General features: G+C 39.1%; 1 protein-coding gene across 1 annotated transcript in view; it reads left to right on the top strand.

The window, feature by feature from the left end:
- CACHD1 (cache domain containing 1) overlaps positions 1–23,944 on the top strand; it is a 149,202-nt gene that overhangs the window by 77,201 nt on the left and 48,057 nt on the right. The window contains exons 4-7 of the mRNA XM_063134748.1: positions 9,830–9,936; positions 18,352–18,478; positions 21,699–21,843; positions 22,916–23,132. Of these exons, the coding sequence (XP_062990818.1) occupies positions 9,830–9,936; positions 18,352–18,478; positions 21,699–21,843; positions 22,916–23,132 (596 nt within the window). The remainder of the gene's footprint in view (positions 1–9,829; positions 9,937–18,351; positions 18,479–21,698; positions 21,844–22,915; positions 23,133–23,944) is intronic.

The raw sequence follows: 23,944 nt of genomic DNA, 5'->3' as shown, positions 1-23,944 counted from the left end.
TCATTATAGAAAACAGAAGACATTACAAGGAACTGTTTTTATGTGAACTTGAAGAAATTATCTTATTGAAAGATAATGGGAAATCTCCAGGGGGAAAAGTTCAGGAAGCTGTTGAGACCCTGTTTTAGCTGGAGACTGTAGGAGGTATAGTCCAACATATCTGGAGGACACCAGGTTGGGGGAGGCTGAAATAGACAGTTCTAGACCAGATGGACAGATAAGTTCATCTTGTATGAGGTAATTTCATATATTCCTATCAAGACAGGTCCCTGGACTTACCTAAATAAAGGTTGTGGACACTCCCAAATCCATGATAATAGTGGTAACAATGGCTTCCACTATCTAGAACAGGGTTGGGGAACCTCAGGCACTCCGAGGCCAAATCCAGCCCTCCTGGGGTCCTAATTTTTGTCTCTGACATTCTACAGTTTGCCACGTCCCCTTTCCCTCAGCCATCGATTGTTATGTAGTGTTCCTCCCATTCTAAAATGTTGAAATACCTCTCCTATTGTCTTACTGACAATAAGAACTTTAAGCTACAACCGCTGAGGGATTTTAATATATTCAGCAGTATATAAATACCACTAATAAATAATGAATACATATGCTGGCAATATTTTGTGTTTTTGTTTCACCTCTTTGCCTATGGCAGTGTCCACCACAGGAATCCCACCCCCACCCCCAAAAGCTTCTACAAAATTGAGTTTGGTCCTTGGGCTGGATTAGGAAAGAAGTTTCCTAATCCTGATCTAAAGTGTGACTCAGTTCTACATCCTGATCTAGAATATGCTCAGTATCTCAATTCCCAATTGCTTGACATACTAAAATGGCAGGGAGAATTCAGAGGGTTTGGGTAGAAAACTTTTAGATACATTTATGTTCAAATTGATTACTATGCCAACAGTCTTGTCAGCTTTCATAGTCCTTTTGCTGCACATTTTAATAAATTGCACTTACTCAAAAAAAGCAAAGTGACAGAAAAGTACTTTCAATATGACAGGCACATTGTCACTATCATCTTGTCTGTCGTCTCTTCTGAGATTATTTCTTCAGCAAAATGTAAACTATTTCCCACCATTTACTTTAATGCTGCAAACCATCATTCAAAAATGGTAATTTCTGCCATTAGATAATTCAGTCCTTCCAAAGGTGTTTTTTTAAGGTAATGTAGACAACATGTAGTTGTTGTTTTTTTAAAAAATGAACACATTTCACACACAAGAAACAAATGTTAGCTTCCATGATTTTGCCACTTTAATTTAGTAAAAAGTAAGTATGATAGAGGTGTGTAAAATTAGCAAGGGGGAACATGACAGAGATATGTAAAATTATGTATGGTGCGAAGAAACTAGATAGGCCTCTCCAATAATACTAAAATCAGGGGTCATTGGGTGACCATATGAAAAGGAGGACAGGGCTCCTGTATCTTTAAAAGTTGCATAGAAAATGGAATTTCAGCAGGTGTCATTATATATGGAGAACCTGGTGAAATTGCCTCTTCATCACAACAGTTAAAGCTGCAGGAGCCCTGCAAAGGCTATATATTACCTCCCAACTGAAGCCTGTATCATAAGCTGAATTCATTTCTATTGCCAGGGGCTTGAATCAGGATAAAGGTTTTTGCGTCCAGTTCTGGGCTCCACAATTCAAGAAGGACGCAGACAAGCTGGAGTGTGTTCAGAGGAGGGCAACCAGGATGATCAGGGGTCTGGAAACAAAGCCCTATGAAGAGAGACTGAAAGAACTGGGCATGTTTAGCCTGGAGAAGAGAAGATTGAGGGGAGACATGATAGCACTCTTCAAATACTTAAAAGGTTGTCACACAGAGGAGGGCCAGGATCTCTTCTCGATCCTCCCAGAGTGCAGGACACGGAATAACGGGCTCAAGTTAAAGGAAGCCAGATTCCAGCTGGACATCAGGAAAAACTTCCTGACTGTTAGAGCAGTACGACAATGGAATCAGTTTCCTAGGGAGGTTGTGGGCTCTCCCACACTAGAGGCCTTCAAGAGGCAGCTGGACAACCATCTGTCAGGGATGTTTTAGGGTGGATTCCTGCATTGAGCAGGGGGTTGGACTCGATGGCCTTGTAGGCCCCTTCCAACTCTGCTATTCTATGATTCTATGTTTTTTTGTTTTTAAATTGCATTGCATGTGTTGATTGGCTTACCTTAGTGCCAGGATAATTGTGCTATCAGCAGCAACTGTTTTGTGAATGACTGTCACTATCTGCGCTTACTGTAGTTAATATCCTTTTGACCTCACTGTTTACAATTCCAGCCTCGTATGCACTTTATATAAACCTGAAACTTTTGATAATACTTCATGCATTTGTTCAAGTGGATTGAAATCCTTGGAAGCGTATGCCCTCCCCAAAAAAACCCTTTGTTAGTTTTGCATGAGAGGAAAGTGCAAAGAAGTTAATGTGTTCATCTAGGTTTTACAGCATCTACCCAAAATTTCCCTATGCCAAATCATCTTGTCAGGGATTTCTGTCTGCTGATGATGTCAGCAGATCCTGTGTTGTGAGTTTTAGGTTTTCCTGAACCATTCTAAAAAAAGACATGTAGTTTGTTGAATTTGGAGGGGAAAACAAACACCAGGAGGCATATACAGATAGAATGTGGAACCCCCCCCTTAATGTGAGTGATGGGGTATCTACATGTACTCATGCCTGGACATGTCCAAAATCCCACCCCCAAGCGGAATCCGGGGGGGAGATTTCAAAATCCTCTTAAATGTCTGGATAAGTTGCCAGATGGCCGTGGCTTCCCATCCTGCACCTGTGGGCTCTAGACATGTGCCATCCCCATGACAGAAAAAGAGCCCCCCAAAAAGGCACCACAAGAGCATCTGGTCCGGTACTCTGCCAGGGACGAGTACTCATCTACCCCAATGTTCTTAATAGAAGAAAGAAATATCAGCAGTCCTGTTAGTTTGTGCAGCACAAAAGTAGCGACTGAAAGGAAGGAAGGAACGAACTCTAGGTCTCTCCCTCCCCCCACCCCAAATAAAATCCAAGATACAAAAATGACACAAATAAGATCCCAGACAAGAACACTTTTCAGGGGATCCTCCTCTCCTCATCCCTACCTTAAGGAGGGAACTATCCCCTCAACATGTCCAGACTTGTGAATCTTGCCATGTGGAGTGTCCTGAATTCAACTGTGAACCCTTCCTGCCGACAACACCTCTTTCATGCCATCTCTTCTCATGTTAGCCCATAGAAATGAATGGGAGCTCTGGAGCCCTTTGTGCCGCTGCAGGTGGGTGGCTGCTCCGGCTGTGGCTGGTCTTCCTCTGAGCTCCATGGCAGCTGGCCAGCCATCATTCTTCTTGGAGCACACATGTGCCCCACGTTTCTCCCAATACCCACAACCCCTTTCAATTTGTGCGAGGCAGAGGGCGCACGCGTGTCTTCTATGGTTACACATCACCTCTGAAGCCACTTTAAATACTTTTATACTTTGTCATCTGGATTAAAATTATAACAATGTTAAAGTCTGTGTTGTCTTGTATGGCTCTAGAAGAGATTACACACATAACAGAGCCATGGCATAATAGAGAATGCAACAGTTTACTGGTACCATGATACTTTTAATCTGTTTTAGTGATTATGATTTTTGGATTTTACAACTTAACACCTCTTAGGTGCTGAACTTGTTTTTAGGGTGGTTTAAGAAAAACCTAAAGATGGTTTTTCCTTCATTTTTTCAGTGTAAGTTCAAGGGTAAAGCAGAGATTGTAACCTAACACTGACTGTAAATAGTTGCAAATAAATAACTTCCTAAATATTGGAATAATAGAAATAGAGCAGGGGGTTGTGATCTTATTGAGGTGCCATCTTTTGACTTGGCTGTTGTTGTTGTTTTGAGAGATTAATATCCACTAGTGTTGAAAGAAAAAACAGAGTTTGGTCTTGTTTGCTTGTGTTGAAGCTTTCTTAGCTATAAAGTTTTCAGCTGTAGAATGGTAATGCCTACTCTTGAATACATTCAAGGCTTCATTTGCAAAATTACTTGGTAATTTAAGAGCATTTGTTATTATTATTATTATTATTTATTTATTTATACAGCACCATCAATGTACATGGTGATCATGTACCAATAATCATTGTTGTGATCATTTTCTTTTTATAACATATGACTATAATAATGTTATCAACTCAGTACCACTCACCTACTTACTTACTTTTGAAGCAAGGATTTATTTTACTTTTTTACCTTTAGCATAAATCTCTGCTGGCCCACAAGCCCATTTAATTGTTTCTCATAGCCATTCCTGTCTATCAGCCTCCTCCTAACCTGGTGCCCTCCAGGTTTGTTGGACTGAAGCTCCCGTAATTCCCAGCCAGCATGCTGGTTGGGAATTCTGGGAGGTGTAGTCCAATACACCTGGAGGGCACCAGGTTGAAGAAGTCTGCTGTAGAACTAGGGAAGCTGGCTAGAGATATAGGTGCTTCTGAGTTATAATCATTTAAATAGAGCCAGTGTGATGCTGTGGCTAAAGTGTTGGATTGGGAGATCGGGGTTCTAGTCCCCACTCAGCCATGGAAACCCACTGGGTAACTTTGGGCCAGTCACAGACTCTCAGCCCATCCTACCTTACAGGGTTGTTTTTGTGAGGATAAAATGGAGAAGAAGAAGATTATGTATGCTACCTTGGGTTCCTTGGAGGAAAAAAGGTAGGATATAAATACAATAATAATAAATAATCACAAGTGGCAAGAAAGTAGGGCTTTGAGGTTGGTCTTTCCTATCTTCTTGCCATCCTCCCTAAATTGTGCATGTTTATCTGTGGAAAGTGGTTACTAGATGATGATGATGATGATGAGCGTTTAGTCAAACTGTTTTAGCAACACAACAGCCCTTTAAGGTAGGCCAATTGCACTAAGAGATTTTATTTTGTTTCTAAGGAATTTCTAAGGCTGAGCATGTTGGGGTGGACATGCCTTCTTGAGGGTGGCCATATTGTCATGTGACCAAGACCATACCCCCTTGTGGGCCGGTCATGTCAAGATGGTCCCGCCTTAGGGGCTGGGCATGTTGAGGTGGGCACGCTTCCTTGAGGGCGGCCATATTGCCCTCCTTTTTGGTTTCCAAGATATGGTCACCCTGGCATTATGTAAGCATTTTTAAAAGTTTAGTGCTAACATTTATTTTTATGCTGCCCTGAGATCCCAGTCATCTAGGGAGGGATACAAATGTTTAAATAAACAATAAATAAATAAATAACTTTCTAAAAGTAGTTATTGGTAGCTTATTTAGTACTTGGTAACTGATACCTTTTACACACACGGTGTGGCTGGCTGTTTGGTTTTGGTTTTCTATGCCTAAATTCATTCAGCAGACTTTTTTTAATCCCTTAAGGAATACTTTTATCTGTCTCACTTTGTGGAAAAGCTACACTGGAGAAATTCTTATCAGTATAACATATTTCTTGACAACTCTACCGCAGATTCATTAATGTAATATTTACATGGGTAAACCTACAGATCTATTTTTGAAGATCATTTACTTTAAGAATGTGATAATTCCTTCAGAAGTGGTCTGCCTTACCTTTTTAAATAGCTGCTTAAATATTTGCTATTGCAGCCTAGCTTTATCACAACCTTTTCTTTTGTTTACCTGTCCTCCCATGGGCTGTTAACTTGGGAGATAAGGGGTTCTCATTCTGATTTTTCAAATTGCTGGTGGAGTTGCATTTTCAAGAGTACTAAACTGGATTGGTCTCAACCTAGACGGAATTTCAACAGTATGCAAAGAATGGGATATAGACGTTTAGATGGTCTAATAGTCTTGTAAATCTTGGGGAGTATTATATTGTCGAAACAATTAGGCACTAGTTAGAAATTAGCATTCAACTTGCAAGATAAATGTCATAGCCTGGAGAGAGTCTTTCTAAGAAAATGTATGTCAAGGCATGTATTATTTTATTATTCCCCAACTCAATCAGCATCGCCAAGGGTCAGGGATGCTGGTAGTAAAGTCCTATGACAGAACCTCCTGTTATCAGAATCTCTGTATGAGTCTACTAGTTAGTCTTACTATTAACAAACAATAAATATTTAAGAAGGCTTTGAGCATACGCTTATCCTCATGTCAAATAACATAAACAGCATTTTTTTTTGTCCAAATGTATTGGATAGTCCCTATATTAGTCATATGGATAATGGTTTTCTGTGCTTGCATGCCTTAAAAAGAGATGCAGGCTTAATGTTTTCTGAATCAGGACTCCACAATTAGTTCAAATTAGGAAGCCATTGGAACTTTGGGTAAAAATGCCTGTTGGCTTTTAATGTTTCATTACTGCAGTATTCAAATAAAATACTGTTTGCAAGCATATGCCTTGCTATTAATAAAACATACTATTTTTAGGATTTTAAAGAAAACAGTGGGTTTTGAATGAATTTGTTTTGTGGCTACATTTACCCGAAGCACGGGGGCAGGGGAGAACACCTTTATAGAAATTTAAACAAAGAATTGGAAAACAAGGGTGGGCATTAATACAATAACAAAACTTCAGCTGATGAGTGTCATTTTTATATGCACATTTTTCTCTTCTTTTTTTTTTCTTTTTCTTCATTTTCCAAAACTGAAACTACATAGAAGAAGTTGATTTACTTTGTGAATAGAGGCTGAATTAAATCCAATTGGAGCTTACTTGAACACTGTTTTGATGTAAGATTCAAAGCTTCTGCAAATTTATTTTATCTTCTACATTTGCTGATCTTCTGCTTGTAAATCCTGTTGAAGGAGAATAAAAATGACTGCTGCCTGATGGGAATTAAATGTCTGAAGTTCAAAGCAGTTTGCACATCAGAGCAAACGTCAATCACATGAACATCTTGCAAGCTAGGCAGGGAGTGAATTTCTCCATGGGGAAGAGATCAAAGTGGGAGTCACAGTTCTGTTTTCTCCCTCGGGATGCAGTTTCGATCAGTTGTTCATTAAAGTGAATCCAGAAGGAAGGGTTTTCATATAATATAGAAAAAGAAAAGGAGAAAGGAGAGGGTTGGGATGTGGGGTGGGAATGGATTTTACTTTCTCTTGAATCTAAAGTTAAGACTGCATTTTGATCACTTCTAATACCAAAACCTATTTACTACCAAACCCCTTTTTCAAGAGCTGTTTTATCTAAAAAGTAAATTTTAGAATTGTTATTAGGGAACATGTTTTAAAAGCTGCATGATTCATCTACATTCTGCTTTTTTGTTTTCCTGTTTGTTTTTTAAAGAGAGAGGAGCTAGTTGAACAACTCCCCTGTTTCTGTCTCGACTACCTGTATGCTTTATTTATCTGGAGATAAGGAGTTCATTTTCTGGTTTTTTCAACTTATAGCTTGATCGTTAGGAAACTGTGAAGTATTATTTTAAGTAATTTTATTGAGTACATTTTAAGGATGAATAATAAAACTATAATTGGTAGTTGGTTGATTAGTTATTAATTGTTAGAAACAATGTCTGTAATGCAGTAACTCCAATATGCATCTCCTCCATTTCCTTTCATCAGGAGGGCAGTTCTTGGCTTACCCAATAGGTAAAGGTAAAGACATGAACTCACTAGGACTTCTGAGTAAACATGGTTAGGATGGAGATGCAAGTATCATTTCCATCAATGGATTCTTATATTTGTGTAGCTGCATGCAGGGCTGCAATTGAAAAACACATCACCCACAATGTGCAAATCGATCCTTAACATTTTGAAATGAGACTTCATTAATTTTCTTAAATTTCCCTTATGGGACAATACAAAATTACTTAAAGCAGACTTGGATATATTCATAGTTTAGACTTGAGCAAAAAATGAATTAAACTGGAGGGTTGCTGTTAACTTAGGTATTTTATATTTCGTACATTTTATATATTATCAAACAGTATGTTCTGTATTTCATATTTTGAATATTCTGTAAAACCATGTATATTGGGTCCTTTCACAACTACATCTTCTTTGGCCTAGTTCATACATTATTGCAATGGCATGATAAACTACTAAATAACTAATCCCCCTTGGTCTAAAATTGAATTTCATTGGTAATTTACAGAAGGTTGGATGATATGAGGTCTCTCTCATTACTTCTATGTCCTTTTCTACTACCATGATTCCCCCCTCCACCCCCAATTTTGCAACTAATATTGGTTTGGAAAGAAACTATGTGATGATTCACATAAGAAGAGCCATGCTGGATCAGACCAAGGGTCCATCTAGTCCAGCACTCTGTTCACACAGTGCCCAACCAGCTGTCAACCAGGGACCCACAAGCATGACATGGTGCAACAGCACCCTCCTACCTGTGATCCCCAGCAATTGGCATATATTGGCTTACTGCCTCTGATACTGGAAAGATTACAGAAGAAATGTAGAGCTCTATTCTTTTGGAGCTTTCTCTCCAGTGACTTTTCTCATACTCTTGAATTAAGGTTTAGGGAATATAAAGCATCATTTTAAAGCTCTGTGCTTTCCCCTCCTGCAGGCTACATTTCCTTGGGGGTAATCTGTGTGGGGCCACATGCCAGCTGTGGGATATGCTGGAGCAAAAAGTGAAAAGGGCCACCAACACTCACTCCCCCCCCCCTTCACACACACACACACACCAGCCTTATCCACATGCCTGATTTGGATCTGGATCTAGACCCCCAGTAGGGGGCAAATAAATAATGCTCCCTACCCCCTGATGCCAGAATTCCAGTTTGTATTGCCCCTCTCCATACCTGTAATTTTCATTGTAAAAACCAACAACCTCCCATTGGAGCAAAATGGAAATTCCCTCCCCATACAAATTGCAGGCTTGGGGACTCAGGATTGGGAATGCAGTGGAGGTCAAAGGGTTAAAGCACTATCGCCCACACATGCACCAGGGTTCTGATCTGTAATAGACCCCCTACCTGCAATTTCCTGCACTTCTGTGCTGGCTAGGAAGGAAAAGTAGCCCCTCCTTCTGCAACCAGCATGGAAGCCAAGGCAGAGGGTCAAGAGCCAGGAAATAGAGGTCCTGGGGTCTAGTTGGGAATCCTCTAACGTTTGTATTTGGCCTGTAGGCTGAAAATTGCCCACCCCTTCTTTAGAACATTTATACTTTGTTCCATGTTTTAAAATGACATATTATTATTATTATTATTATTATTATTATTAATTTATATAGCACCATCAATGTACATGGTGCTGTACAGAGTAAAACAGTAAATAGCGAGACTCTGCCGCATAGGCTTACATTCTAATATCATAGAACTTGTATATTACAAATGATTAGTTTTCTTGCTTAAAACATTGTTTAATACATTCTAGTTGGTAGAAACAGACCTCTCAAATACTTCAGATTTGGTTGAGTTTTCCATTTATTTGTTTTCCAGAGGGATAGCTATCTTAGTCTATTGCACAGCAAAAACAATAAGGGTGCAATGTTATGCATGTCCAGACAGAAATAAGTCCTACAATTGCTGGCTGGGGAATGCTGAGAGTTGTAGGGCTGTCTAAACATGCAAGAGTTTCATGACACCTTAAAGACTAACAGATTTTATTCTAGCAAAAGCTTTTGCGGACAAGACATCTGATGAAGTGAAAGTGTCCATAAAAGCTTATGCTAGAATATAATTGTTAGGTGTCATGAGACTGTGTGTTTCATTTATTTAATATCTGTTTAACTCTTTCATAAGTTCTGAGCTGCCTGCCCATTTAGAAATGAAATTGGCTAACCTTCCCAGTACTCAAGGCTAATGGCAATGACAAAGTTAAAACTCTCTTCCCTGAATATAACCTCAAGAAAGAGTCACCACTTAAAAGTCAAGAGTAAGCTTTTCCCCCCTTATTCACCTTGCTATTGTATTCATTTCAGGTTTGATGGAAATTTTAACACGAATGTATCTAGAACCATCAGCTGTGATAGACTGTCTACCACTGTGAATAGCAGAGCGTTCAATCCTGGGCGAGATTTAAACTCTGGTAAGTAATGCATCTGTTTTGTAGAAGTTCCTGCATCTTGCTACAGAGAGTTAGCATTGTGTGCCATAGCAACTAAGTTTCGTCCCTGCCTGTAACTGCAGAATAATATTTAATGTGAGGTTTAATGACAGAACGAAGATTTCCTGCAATAATGGTTTTAACTACATATTTATTCCAACATACCATGTAAGAATCTGTTGTGGTTGTCTGTATGTCTGTCTGACCTGCCAACAGTGATGTCAGTTCTCAGTAATGGCAGTCCAAGAAGCCTATTTGATCTTAGAATTCATGAAATGTGCAGGTTCTTCTGCAGCTATCAACATTAACCCTGCTGTGAAGTTGCTTTGAAATATTTTGTATCTTTGATGTGCCATGGAGTTTATATCTTGAAAACTGACCCATTTGCACAACACATTTTTAAGTTGGAGATATGGCTAGTTCTTAAGGCTGTAAAACTTTCTGCAAGAGATTGAGCCTTTGGTCAGTTAGTGCAGCCCTTACTTTTTAGCATCTTGTTCAAATGGAAATAAATTGTGGGGGACGGGAACACTCTTTGGTTGTCTAATACTATATAAAGAGATGAAATCTCAGGATGTTGAAAAATTATGTAGTTTTCCCCCCAAAGAGTAGCTCTACACGTTTTGGTGTTGACTGATACTGTATATATGGACCTCTGTATTTCTATAAGAACCTTCAGAGATCTTTGAAAAAGATCATCTCCAAGATGAATCCTACAACTGGCCACAGTAAATGTGGTAATTAAAAACAATACCATAGTTTTATTTGACTTTAACCCGAACCCCTTTTTTCCTTTTGCTCATGCAAAAGGTCAATCAGGGGGCAACTGAGGGGCTTTAGAGCTCAAAAATTGAGACTTAAGTTGTGTTAGCATGTGTAAGCCTTATGTGGGGGGAGGTCTGTCTATTCTGTGTTTCTGCTTCTGCTTGTAGCGTTGCTTCTCCACCATTTAGGGTAAAGACAGATGTAATATAAAAAGAAGGCCTGGACGCTTTTCTTCAGCTATGCTGGAAGCCCCATTTAATATCACAGCTAGCAGATGAGCATGCCAGCAAATCAAACTCTGGTTCAGGTCATCAGTCTTGCTCTCATTCCCTCATCATTTGCTGCTGTCTCTCCTGCCATCGCCTCCTTTCATTGAAGAAAATTCACCAAGTGCCCTGCAACAAGGTGTCTGAGGGGGAAGCAGGACAGCCACCTCCTGTGTCAGGCATTTGACTTTGGCTTGCTTTGTTAACTGTTTCCAGCACCAGTAGGAGGCAGAGGAGATGACGCCAGTGGTAATGAGGGCCAAAGTATGCCCATCTGATAGTTCCAGTGGGAAACCAGAAAAAACCTGGCCCAAGTCCTCTTCTTATTTTCTGTCTGTCTTCACCTTTCTCTGTGTTGGCTGTTGTAGGTGTAGATTCTCAATGGATCTGCTGCCACCACAACTTCCCAGCTTAGTTCTCACCAGTTGCTTTGCTGCTGGTGAATGTATGCTGTCAATGGACAGCCAGTGCTGCTGTTGCTTCCATCTTAGGATATATCTTACTCTTCTGCTGTGGGGTAGCTTATAGATGATGTGAAGTGCTGTATAGCTATCCCAGGAATTCCTTGCTGTACTGCAGCTTAGAGATGTGAATGAACATAAATGGCAAATGTGAGAGGGGGCAGGTTGATTGTTTTTTTAAATTTTGTTACAGAAATTATATGAGTTAGTGCACTGGTTCACAAAAACACACACACAGCGAAACCACTGCCAGATTTTAAATTCAGGTCCCCAATGTTCTTTAGGTGATTACAGCATACCATATAATACCAAATGTATTTATTCTTGTATATACATGTATTATTCTATATGGGTGTGTGTGTGTGTGTGTGTGTGTTTATAAATAGAAGGGGTTACACATAGAAACTCACTTTTTTGTGTTTGATGATGATTGAAATATGCTCCTTTGTACTCTTTATCCGAAGGAAAATCCGCCCCAAATTAAGGTAAAAGATTATAAAACCACTCACCATTACTGATCTGTTTCGTTAAGGGATCAATCTATAGAAACCCTTGTCTAACCATTGAATAATATAGTCTCTTTACAAACAGACAGATTGTTCCTGAAATTTAAACAGGTTTGCACAGTTGATTGCAGCCTCAATACCTTTCTTTCTTATCTTTAGAAACGTCTGATTTCTCTCCCCCTTTGGTTAGTTAGTTCACTTTGGTTTCCCTCGGGAGAGCTGCCAATTTTGCCATAACCCTGTGCTTATTTTTCTATGACCACAACATACAATCTTCTGTGAGATAAGCAGGGACTACTTTAGCTGAAAAAATAAGCTTTCCCCCCCTTCAGGTGCACTTTTATTTTCCATCTACTAAAGCTGCAAGAATTCCCCACAGAGATGTCTTACTTTCTTCCTTGCTACAAACCCTAAGAGATGTGCTTTGTGGGAGGGGGGGAGCTCTATTTTTCCTCATTCAAAGCCTTTTAATCTCTAAAATGCTTTCCTGTACTTTAATATCCTCTCATGTCTATAGCAAAACCAGTTTGGGGACAAGTTCCGTACTCACAAGAGACTGACAAAAGGTGTTGCAAGGTAACTGCCTTTCAACTTAAAGCTGCATTTGTCAAGCTGCTTTTTAGTTCAAGAATCACACACTAACTGGTGTCAGTATGAAACTGTGCTGAACTTTTCAGTTGTAATTTTATGCTAGGTGTAATACAAGGCTTGCTGAGATGCCAGTTGTTGTGGGCAACCTAGCATTTAGGTTAAGCAAACAGATCTCTCCTGTTCCTGGCATCTAATATTTTACACAAATATTGTCTCTTCATATAAATCTATCCAAGATAATATATTTTATTTATTTATTATTTATTTATTATTGCTTTTATATCCTGCCTTTTTTCCTCCAAGGAACTCAAGGCGGCGTACGTAATCCTCCTCCTCTTCATTTTATCCTCACAACCCCCCTGTGAGGTGGGTTGGGCTGAGAGTGTGTGACTGGCTCAAAGTCACCCAGTGGGTTTCCATGGCCGAGTGGGGACTAGGACCCGGATCTCCCAACTCCCAGTCCAACACTTTAGCCACTACACCACACTGGCTCATAATATATAATGAGTGTCTTCTTATGATAATGGTTCAATTAAAAAAAACATAGTATTAATTACACATGCTCACTAGCAACTAATATCCTAGAAGTAGTGACCAACCAACGTTTCAAAATTGTGCCATATTGGAACTCTAGTACCTGTTCTGTAAGAGCTGTAGTCATTTGTTAAAAGGGATCCCAAAATGTTTATCTAGAGATGTTAGTTTTCTGGGGAAAGGGACACCTAGTGCCTCATTTCTAAGATTGGGAGTACTTGAAAGTTGTAAGATTGATTTTCTTGCAGGCATACATATACCTCCTAACTGAGGATCACTCATGCATGTGATAGGCTTTATACTCTGGATCGGTTCTCAAACTTGGATACCTAAATGATGTTGGATTACAATGCCCATCATCCCTGACAATTGGACTGGGGATGCTGAGAATGGTAATCCAACATCATTTGGGGATGTAATGTTTGGAACCTTGACTCTAGAACAGGAGTAGGCAAAAAAAAACAAAAAACGTTTAGTGTATTGAGGCTCCTCCTCTGCCTTGTAATCAGCCTTTTGGAAAGGCTGCTTGTCCTTTTCCATTCTTCCCATGGTAGCCATTTTATGATAGTGCCCAGTACAGTTTCTTAAATTGCCAGATGTGCCCACGGCCCAAAAATGTTGCCTGCCCCTGCTTTAGAGTATGGAATCTAGCCTGCAAGAGCTTATGCCACATTACATCTGTCAGCCTTTAAGGTGCCATAGAACACTGTTCTAGTTTTTTTCAGTGGTGAGGGAAAGACATTTTGCCCACTCTCAATGGTCCAGTTTACATGTATGGCTTAAACAACCCGTAGTTACTTGGGCCACATGACAGAAAGCTTGCAGCTTCCTGCATATTTCAGGAACAACCCAGGAACATCTCATTCCTGTGTTGTTTGATGTGAACCTAGAACTCTGGGTATTTGAGAAGCAAACAACCCAGAGTCTGATTTGTTCTTGGATTCATATTCTGGGTTGTTTGTTCCTCAACTATCCAGAGTTCCAGGTTTGCTCGTCACATCAAACAACCCAGTGTTCCAGTGGCTTGTTTATGAAAGCTGATGCAAACCAGAAGGGAGTATGTGGGAGGCAATGTGATCACTCACTCTGGTGCAGCCCTGCCAATTCATGGCTTAAAACAATCCTTGAATTGGCATTACATGTGAACCGGGGCAGTATCGCTGTTCATTAGTGGCTGATTCTTGGCATTTCAAACTGAGACCATTCCTTTAAGTGTAGGCCATCTGGCAGTCTTTAGCTTGGATGTGAACATTTTAAGAGATAAATACGGATGGTGCATAACTTTGGTGAAGTGCTGTCAGAACCATGGAAGGAAGATAAAGGTTTACAAAATCCTATATAAAAATGCTACTAGTTCTTGCTGATTACAAATTACCTTAAAGGCATGAAGGACATAACAGAAGGAGAACCCTTTGTGAAGAGAGACTGACAAAACTTCAAAGGGAATGTGAAAATGATAACGTTTAGCACTTATGGATAACACTCGCAAGATATAAAGCATATTGGAATCATTAACTAATTAATCTTCAAAGTATAATTTAAACGTACTAAAAATGGAACATAATTATTCATTATTCAACAGTTACTTTAATAAGTCACATCTTGAGCATTACAGTTGAATGCCTTTAGGCTGGAGAAGAGCAGCACCTTATATATAATGTGGCAATCCTCTGCAGAAGGCAAAAATAGATTGGTTCCCAAGAGAGTGGACTCTACTAGTTAGCAATAACAACAACTTCGGACTATAGAGTTCCCATGCAGAGTGCGCATGATCCTTTCTAAAGGATGAGCATATTTTTTTCCTTTTTAATATTTTGACAAACTTTAACTCCTTTTAAAAATTAAACAGTGTTGGGATGGCTTTTAGGTCTGTTTTTAAAAAACAAAAAAACACAAAGGAAAGTACTGAAAGCAGCAAATGATCAGGGAGAAAAGGTTCTCAGGAGTGCCTTGTTTATTAAGGCCCAATGCATTGAACACCCGTGAGGAAGGAAGTGTTGTTTTCTGAAAAGTGCTGGTCCTTAATAAATTTAGGGCACAATCCTAGACAGAAAAAATAATAATCCTACAACTCCCTGCATTCACCATCCATCCATCTTCTGTCTAAACATGTATACAATTATGCCTTTAGGCCCTTCGAGATTTGTTTCTTTTTTACATTTGTATTAATGGCCTGAAAGGAAATATTCTGCAAGTACAATCTTATTTATTTATTTATTTATTTATTTATTACATTTTTATACCGCCCAATAGCCGAAGCTCTCTGGGCGGTTCACATTACTGCCTGCCATAACACTAAGTCGTATCAGTTTTGTTAACTAGGTTGAATTAAACTTTGTTGTTGCCATACAGTTGTCCAGACATTTTCAAGTTTTCTTTGCAGTGGAGGGGATCCTGTTTTTTTTTTAAAAAAAAAATCCATGTGAATCCATGGCCCACTGAGGGCATGGAGGGTTCAAATTGGTTCTCTGAGTAATCTGATTCCTGCAAGCTAACTTGTACCTAACTTCAGATTTCATTGGTTCTCTGTCCAACTCCATTGCAGAAGTGAAAATAATTGGTGGTGTAGGTTACATGACCGACAACAGTGATATTGGCCTAGTCCTGGGGTTTCCAACATGGAGGGGGACTGTGGCTCAGTGGTGGACCACATGCTTTGAAGCAGAAGGTACCAGGCTTAATCCCCAGTATCTTCAGGTAGCGCTGGAAAAACCTCTGCCTGAAATGATGAAGAGTAGCTGCCAGTCAGTTGAGCTGTTCAGACATCATGCTAACTCACACTGAGTGTCTGAGTTTGAACTATCAGTGAGGGAAACAACACAACCTCGGTTGTTTTCCCCACCCCTGTGCATGCCAGTTGTGTGACCAGAATTACTTTAATTACCCATGCTGTGTTGCAGGTTGTCATGTCATCCGAATAGACAGGTTGCTTACCTGTAACCAGTTCTTCGAGTGGTCATCTGTGCATTCACACATTATGGGCTCTGCGCCTGCGTAGAGCCTAACTCCAGAACTTCTACAAGCTGAGAACAGTTTTGGCAGGAACCCTTCTCCCACAGAGACCATGAAGAAGAAGTATGCATGATATATTAACAACCAATCATCTATTTCAACTCAGTTAATCTCTCTCCCACTTAGGCTGTTTGGGCACTTTCAATTTTACTATCACTATGTATTTTTCTGTTTCACACTGAGACATACATGTGTTTCAAAATAAGCAGACACTATCCCTTGTTATTATTAATGTACCTATTAGACATATTTCAGCATATGCAAGAGGCATGAGCACTCAACCAGGCTTGCACATCATCAGTTTGTTGACATTACAAAGACGTTATGTAATCATTCAGATCTGGCTACATGATTCCATCACAAAGATAATTCAGACTGAGGTGGATGAACAGGATCCCTGGAACTGTGTTATCAAGGGGGTGTTACACGTGGGTTTCTTGCTGCTGGGTCAATGCATTTAGCAGTCAGGATTGCATATATAGTTCCCCTTTGTTGGATTGGTTACAGCCGGCCAGTCTGGAGACAAAATGCAGTGCCTACTCAACAGATAATCACTACTTTGAATGCTGGTGGTGCCAACTGTTTGGGGCATGCGTGTATCTCTGGATCATAGTCTTTATGGTATTCTAATTTTATTTATTAGATTTGTAGACTGCTCAACTGGCAAATACCGTTGGGGCAGTTTATAATAATAAAACCAAACTGCAACAGCAACAACAACATCAAAATCATACAATATTACACATTAAAAACACTGGTACCTGAAATTCCTAAGATTCTTTTGAGAGACTTTTGGAATTTATGTTAGGGGACATTTGGCTCACTTTATCCTTTTTAAAATATAGTATCTATTCAATAATATTAATTTTGAGTCAGTAATTATTGTTTATTTAGCTGTAACTGGGAACAGTCTTATCAGAAGCATACCGCTGTTCTTCTGTTTCTCAACCAAATCTGTTTTGTTAATGTAATTTAGTGTAAAAAACTGACATAGAGCTGGTTTTCTTACTTATTTGGTAAAATATGTCTAACAGCTGTTTCTTTTCCAGGCTTAAATATTGCCTAAAAAATTCAGATCTCACTTAATAAATTGAAAATCTCTACTTGAAAAGCTGTCTATCTGAATAATTAAGAAAACACAGACTAGGAGAGTGAGCATGGTCTAGTAACTTGAACTTTGAGCTAGGAGTAAATCCCCCCAAGGCTTATATTTCTTGCTTGGCTGCTTTGCTCACTTTGAGCTTTTGGATAAGTTACTCCATTTCTCTGTACATGGGCTCCATATTTGTAAGATGAGAACAATACTGCCCCATCTGTGTGTGTCTGTGAAAATGCTTCGAATGAAGCAGGAGCAAGTCTGATATTGTTTTGTGTAGAATTAACACTATATAGTATGAATACTACAGTGCTATCTAGTATAAACATTGTTTTTATCATTCTGTATTAGAAAAGACTTTTAATACTTGCCTTGATCTGAAGCCGAAACGCACAGTCATGCCACAATGCCAATTTCTTAGACTGGGAAGGTCCTGTAACCATTGGGTGGAAGGGTACATGAGTCTTTTCTTCATGGGTGCACAACTACTAGGAGGTACAAGGATGAGTTCCACTTTCTATGGATTTTGCCACCGGAGAAAGAACAAGTAAAGATGGGGATGTTGTAAAGGAGGGAAAAGGAAAAGCGACCTCATACATTTGCTGTGTGCCACCTTCCCCAGCACAGGAAAGCCAAAACACAGTTAAGCAGCCTGAAGCTTTGCCTGTCCTATGCCTTTCTTTATTGGGAAGGACATGGGGAGTGGGGAAGCACTTAGCTCAAAAGAGGTGAGCAAAATAAGGGAAATCCCTGACATAATAACCAGTCACAAATGTGGCCATCTTGCTGGTCTGTTGATACATGGCACTATTGTGGATTGCATATAATGGAAGAAAAGTCTTGTAGGACTGGACATGGCTTGTAGATTTTTGTATTGCCTTAATTTGCCCTAAGGGATAGGACTGTGAAACACGTTCAATTTTTATGAGAGCAGCAGTTATTAACCTAAGGCCCTAAAACATCTTACTAAAAATATGAAAACACAGTAGGCTGTTGGTAATAATGCATTCATAAAAGTATATATTCATAAAGAAAGTAATCTGTTGTATATTTCCTTTCAGACGTATTAATGCCACTTTAAAGAAGCTTTTCAACAAACCAGCATTGAAGGTTTTCTTCCGCTTGTAATACCATTCATTGTAATACTTCCCTCTTTTTTTAAATAGTTCTTGCTGACAATCTGAAATCCAATCCAGGAATTAAATGGCAGTACTTTAGTTCAGAAGAAGGAATTTTTACTGTGTTTCCAGCTCACAAATTTCGATGCAAGGGCAGTTACGAACACCGTAGCAGGTATGACTTAACTGATTTTTTAAAATTCCTTGTTTTAAAAAAACAAAACACCTATTGCTGTATAATTTTATACGGTAGACCCTCTGTCGCAGATTTGGGAGGCACTACAGTGGGAAGTCCTGTTGTACTAGCAGAAGTCCCCTCACATGATATTAGGTGTGCAATCCCTCAATATAAATATTTTTTTCAATCAAGTTGCCTTCCATTAGTAATGTAACATAGTACCCATGTTCATTGCAGTTCAGAATTTATCCTGTGGTCATTTCATACAACTACACAGAGTTTTAACACATGATGAAATTATCATGTGACTGCTTCTTCAGCTCCCAAAGTCCAGCTCAGCCCATATTCAGGGTGCCACCATTTGGCCTACCACAGTTCTGCGTGGAACTGTAATTGTGGAATGAGGTGATATACAGGCAGCTGCATAGTCAAACAGTGATCTGACTGCTTCACAATGTACTAACTGGTTTGTCCAGCCCAGATTTCTAATGCATTAGTTTGATCATCTGAACAGCTTCTAAAAGGTGTTCTTGGACTTCTTCTTTTTTAAATACAGTTTTGCCTACAAGTATTAAAATCAGAGGGCTAAAAGGGCTTTCTAGAGAAGAGGCTGTTCTCCTTGCCTGGACAGTATTCTAAACAGAACTGTCAAATACAAAGCCAAATCGGCTTAATCTTTTTTCCATTGATCAGATTATTTTTAAGTGGATAATTAGAGTGCAGTAAGTTATATCTGAAATTCCATAAGAGATTTGATACATTTCCACCAGACATTGTCCATAAGTGAGGAATCTAGCAAAAATGTGGTCCAAATTAAAACATACACAGGCAACACTTGCACCCTACAAAATTGCTATGTGAATGACAGCAGAAGTTTAACGGCTGGCTGCCAAACTAGAAAGGTGTGGCAAGTGGAATTCCATTACTCAATTAAGTTGGATAAATTAAATAGTCAGTTGAAAATGCTGTAAGGTATTGAAGGCAATTTTGAGAATAAAAAGTACACCAACAGTAATAGCTACAGTCAAATACCCTGATCCAGTGAGAGCAACCTACATGCGGAAACAGGTTTCTCTGTTTGTAGCTCCTCCAGGTGCAGGAGTAAAATAGATTTTACCGAGCAGTGCAGTTGTAAATATGTAACCTTTTAGTAGTAGTACTAACCTATAACAAGGGTGAGCAATTTGTGGTCCTCCAGATGTTTTGGCCTACATCTCCCATCAGCCCTCACCATTGACTATGCTGGTTAAGACTGATTGGAGTTGTAGATTAAAATGCCTGGAGGACCACAGGTTGCCTACTCTTGCCCTATAAGGTTCCCCAGATACCCCAAATGTGTGTGCTAGTCACTCAAATTCTCTTGATTAGGGCAACAGTGCTTCCATTGCCAAATAAAAGAATTAGTGTTCAACTATGCTAATGTTATTTGGTTGAGTACATGAAGCCTCTGTCTTTGGCTCAATAGTCTTCTTGCGGTTACAAACGTTGCTACACATTTTGATAGTTTTAGCATTGGTTTGCCTTTCTTTACTTTCTCCATGGAACTCAAGGAATTGTAGTTCTGTCAGGACAATAAAAATTCTGTTCGGTTTAGGCACTTCCATACAGCTATAATTTTCTGGTTTATAATAAGAGCAATAATTTTTAGGGGTAGTACTGATTAATCCAGATACAAGATTGTGGTATGCTTATTTCCCTCATTTGAATGTTTATTAAAAATTCTGTGCATGTCAGTTAGCATCCATTATGTGCTTTTAAGATGTGAAGTCCTAGATATTAATATTGTATAGCTATAGACTGTTTTAAAATTAAGAGCTTGTTATGCCCATTGTTTTGCTTTTGTGCCTTAGAATATTCTCCCATATTCCTTTTTCCTGTAAATATAATTCTCTGGGTGTCTTTTGATGTAATATTTAGATCCAAAGATTTTTTGTTTGTTTATTCCGAAGAGTCTTTGGTCTAGACAAACTGAGAGGAGGAGCAGGGTGTGTATGTTCCTGTTTTGCCTTCTTAATTTCCTCCATCAAGATTAGTCCAATTTGTTCTAGCTATCAAGTCTCCGAGAGAGGAGGGGAAACAACCACCAACTTTTATTTATTTATTTATTTAAAACATTTGTATCCCGCCCTATATCATTAAGATCTCAGGGCAGCATACAGATAAAAGCATACAGTATAAAACAATAAATATACACAGCTAAAAACAAATTAAACCATGAACCAAGTTAAAACAATATATAATTTAAAAGCTGTAGAAACAATTAAAACTGTTACTTAAACCCTTTTCAACATGCAAAAGCTCTGTGCCTTTAACAGACTTGACAAAGCTTTTTTAAAATAATAATAATAATAATAGTACACAGAGATAAAGAGAACCTTGCAGAGCATGACCTATATGAATTACATTCCGGAGCATTAAAAGAAAAGACTATTGGCAAGAGAATCATATGATGATAAACCCAATCCTAATGCACGAAAGCAATTTTACACTGCTTGCATAAACTTTTTGCATGCCATGTAACCAGCCGCTTTACTGTACAGCACTAATTTTTCTGCCTGATTAGAAATCGCTGCATCTGGTGATACAAACATACACCAGGTCAGCCATATGCTTTCCTTGTATAAAAGGGATTCTTGTCAGAACAGAATGATCTAAACATCATGATTAGTTGTATTGTTACTAAATGATGAGTTTAAGGTTTAATACCTAAGGCTATACTGAGATAATCCAATATGATTAATACACTCTATTTTGTCATGTTGCATTCAAGGATTAGACTGTGGACAGTGTTAAGTGTACCATTTACTCTGCTGTACAGCAGACCCTTTGACCAAGCTATCATACTTTTAATATTTGCAATCTTTATCACTGTATTCCTCTCAAAAATCCCATCAGGTAGGTTAGTATAATTCCAATTTTTATAAAAAGAAGTAAAGTGGAGAGAGAGCGTGTTGCCCAGGGCTACCAGGCAAGTTAGTGACTGATATAGCATTTGCTAAATTAAAAATAAAATGAACAAAAGTTCACCCCTGTGAGTTCTCAAAACATGTTATAATCAATGTTCTAAAATGTTCTCTTATTGGGACTTTTGGATTTATTTGCCCAGCATTACAATACTAAAATAAGGCCTTCTAATTGTCTTCATTTGTTTTTTTCAGAATGGTAAGTGATGGTTAAAAATGGCAATACAATCTTCTAACACTTTCTTCAATTACAGGCCTGTCTATGTTTCTACAGTTAGACCTCAGTCTAAGCATATAGTTGTTGTTGTGGACCATGGGGCTTCAGTTACAGAGACACAACTCCAAATCGCTAAAGATGCAGCTCAAGTTATTCTGAACTCAATAGATGAACATGATAAGGTGAGTTAACTCAGAGTGATAAGTGATGGCGCAGTCCTAACTTCTCAGGGGTTAGTATGGGGTGGAGAAGATCTCTTCCATGGGGGTGGGGAGGGATGTCAACAGTGGAAGGCCCCTGGTACACTCGCAAAAAGCTCCACAGGTGTAAATCTACTGCCAACATTGTAACTGACACAACACCAAACTTAAGAGGTGCTTAGAGTGCCTTTAAGCTCCAAGTTTAGAGGAAGAAGTTGGGAGGGCTGGTTCTTCCTGTTATTCTTGAACTTCAGTTGGCGTTGAGTACCTCTGATCCTCCCAGAGTGCAGGACATGGAATAAAGGGCTCAAGTTACAGGAAGCCAGATTCCAGCTGGACATCAGGAAAGACTTCCTGACTATTAGAGCAGTACGACAATGGAACCAGTTACCTAGGGAAGTTGTGGGCTCTCCCACACTAGAGGCATTCAAGAGGCAGCTGGACAACCATCTGTCAAGTATGCTTTAGGGTGGATCTCTGCATTGAGCGGGGGGTTGGACTCAATGGCCTTATAGGCCCCTTCCAACTCTACTATTCTATGATTCTATGAAGCCCAGGATGGCTACGGAAGAGAAAGAGGAGGGGGGTGGGATTACTCTCATCCCTGTTGTACTGAACTTTGTAGGTGATAACCAGAGGGGAGAATGCCCCCCACAATGGCAGAAAAAAATATGAACCCCTGCTGGTGTTTGTCTTGGAGAAACCCTAACCCTAAAATCATATGGTGCTGTGATACTAATGTTCATTGGTAGTAACCTAGAAACTCAGTGGTAGTTTCTGGTTCAGCATTAGGGAATACTGCTGTAAATATTTACATAAGAACAGAAACCATGTTGCTTCCTTGGAAAAAGGAAGGCCAAAACCTTTTTTCCATAGGTCTAACCCTTCTCAAGTTTGACAGATTTATACCTCAAGCATTCTTTTTCTGAGATAATTGAATTTTAAATCCACATAGACTTCTCTGTTGACTTGTCACAGTGTGTGCCATAGCAGCAAACATAAAAGAATTCTAAACAGTAAGCTAATCCTATATATGTATCTTTTTTCTTTTAAGATCTCTGTGTTAACTGTGGCAGACACAGTAAGAACCTGCTCCTTGGATCAGTGCTATAAGACATTTCTGTCTCCTGCCACCAGTGAGACAAAAAGGAAAATGTCCACCTTCGTTAGCAATATAAAGTCATCTGACAGCCCTACCCAGCATGCGGCAGGATTTCAAAAAGCATTTCAGTTGATACGAAATACAAACAATAGCACTAAACTCCAAGCAAGTAAGTCTATTATTCTGCAGTATTAATGTATCTTTCTTTCTTGCATTTCTACCTTTTTTAAAAATTTGAATTGCTCCTTTTAGCAGGGGATAAGAGGTTGTAACATTTTTAAATACTAAAATTATTACCTGAAATGACAGTTTCCTTTTAGACAATGGAATATATCCCTTAGTAATGGCAAGGTCTTGTTTGGTAGACAATTACTTCAGAACAAGAACATGGAGCAAATAAGCTACCTTCATTAGACCATCAGTGTGCAGCTGCTGCTAAGTGTGTACTGAGGTCAGTTTGAGCTTTGCATGGATTGGTTTTCAACAGATTGACACAGTCTAATAGAACCAGGCAGTTGTTGTGAGAAGTTTGGAGTCCAGAACTCATCACATACAGACGGCAATGATTCACACTCACACACCATCCTAAGATTGGCTAGATACACATTTCTCCATAACTCATACTGGTAGAAAAGCTAGTTTAGTAAGTTGGGAAACATGGATATAACCCCACCTCACCCCCATCCTGAGAGCTAAAAGTGTTAATTAAGAATAGAATTCATAACATAAATGTTTTCTGAAGCATCAAACTCAGCATTAAACATAAACCCATAAATCTACTTAAAACTACCTTTCATACTGTTGGGAAGGGGAGGAATAGGGAAATAGCCTCACTTCCATTAATGAACTTTTGGCTAGTTCTTACTCAGTATTTAGAGATTAGATACTGATTAAAGCAGTCTTGGAGAATTTGCTCATGAGTTAGCATTCTTCCTTGGAGTGCTCAAAATCACAGGTATGCTTTTCTGTTCTTGTGGGAAG

This window comes from Elgaria multicarinata, chromosome 1 (genome assembly GCF_023053635.1).
Source record: "Elgaria multicarinata webbii isolate HBS135686 ecotype San Diego chromosome 1, rElgMul1.1.pri, whole genome shotgun sequence".
NCBI lineage: Eukaryota > Metazoa > Chordata > Lepidosauria > Squamata > Anguidae > Elgaria > Elgaria multicarinata.
This window is presented reverse-complemented; position numbering and strand designations above follow the sequence as displayed.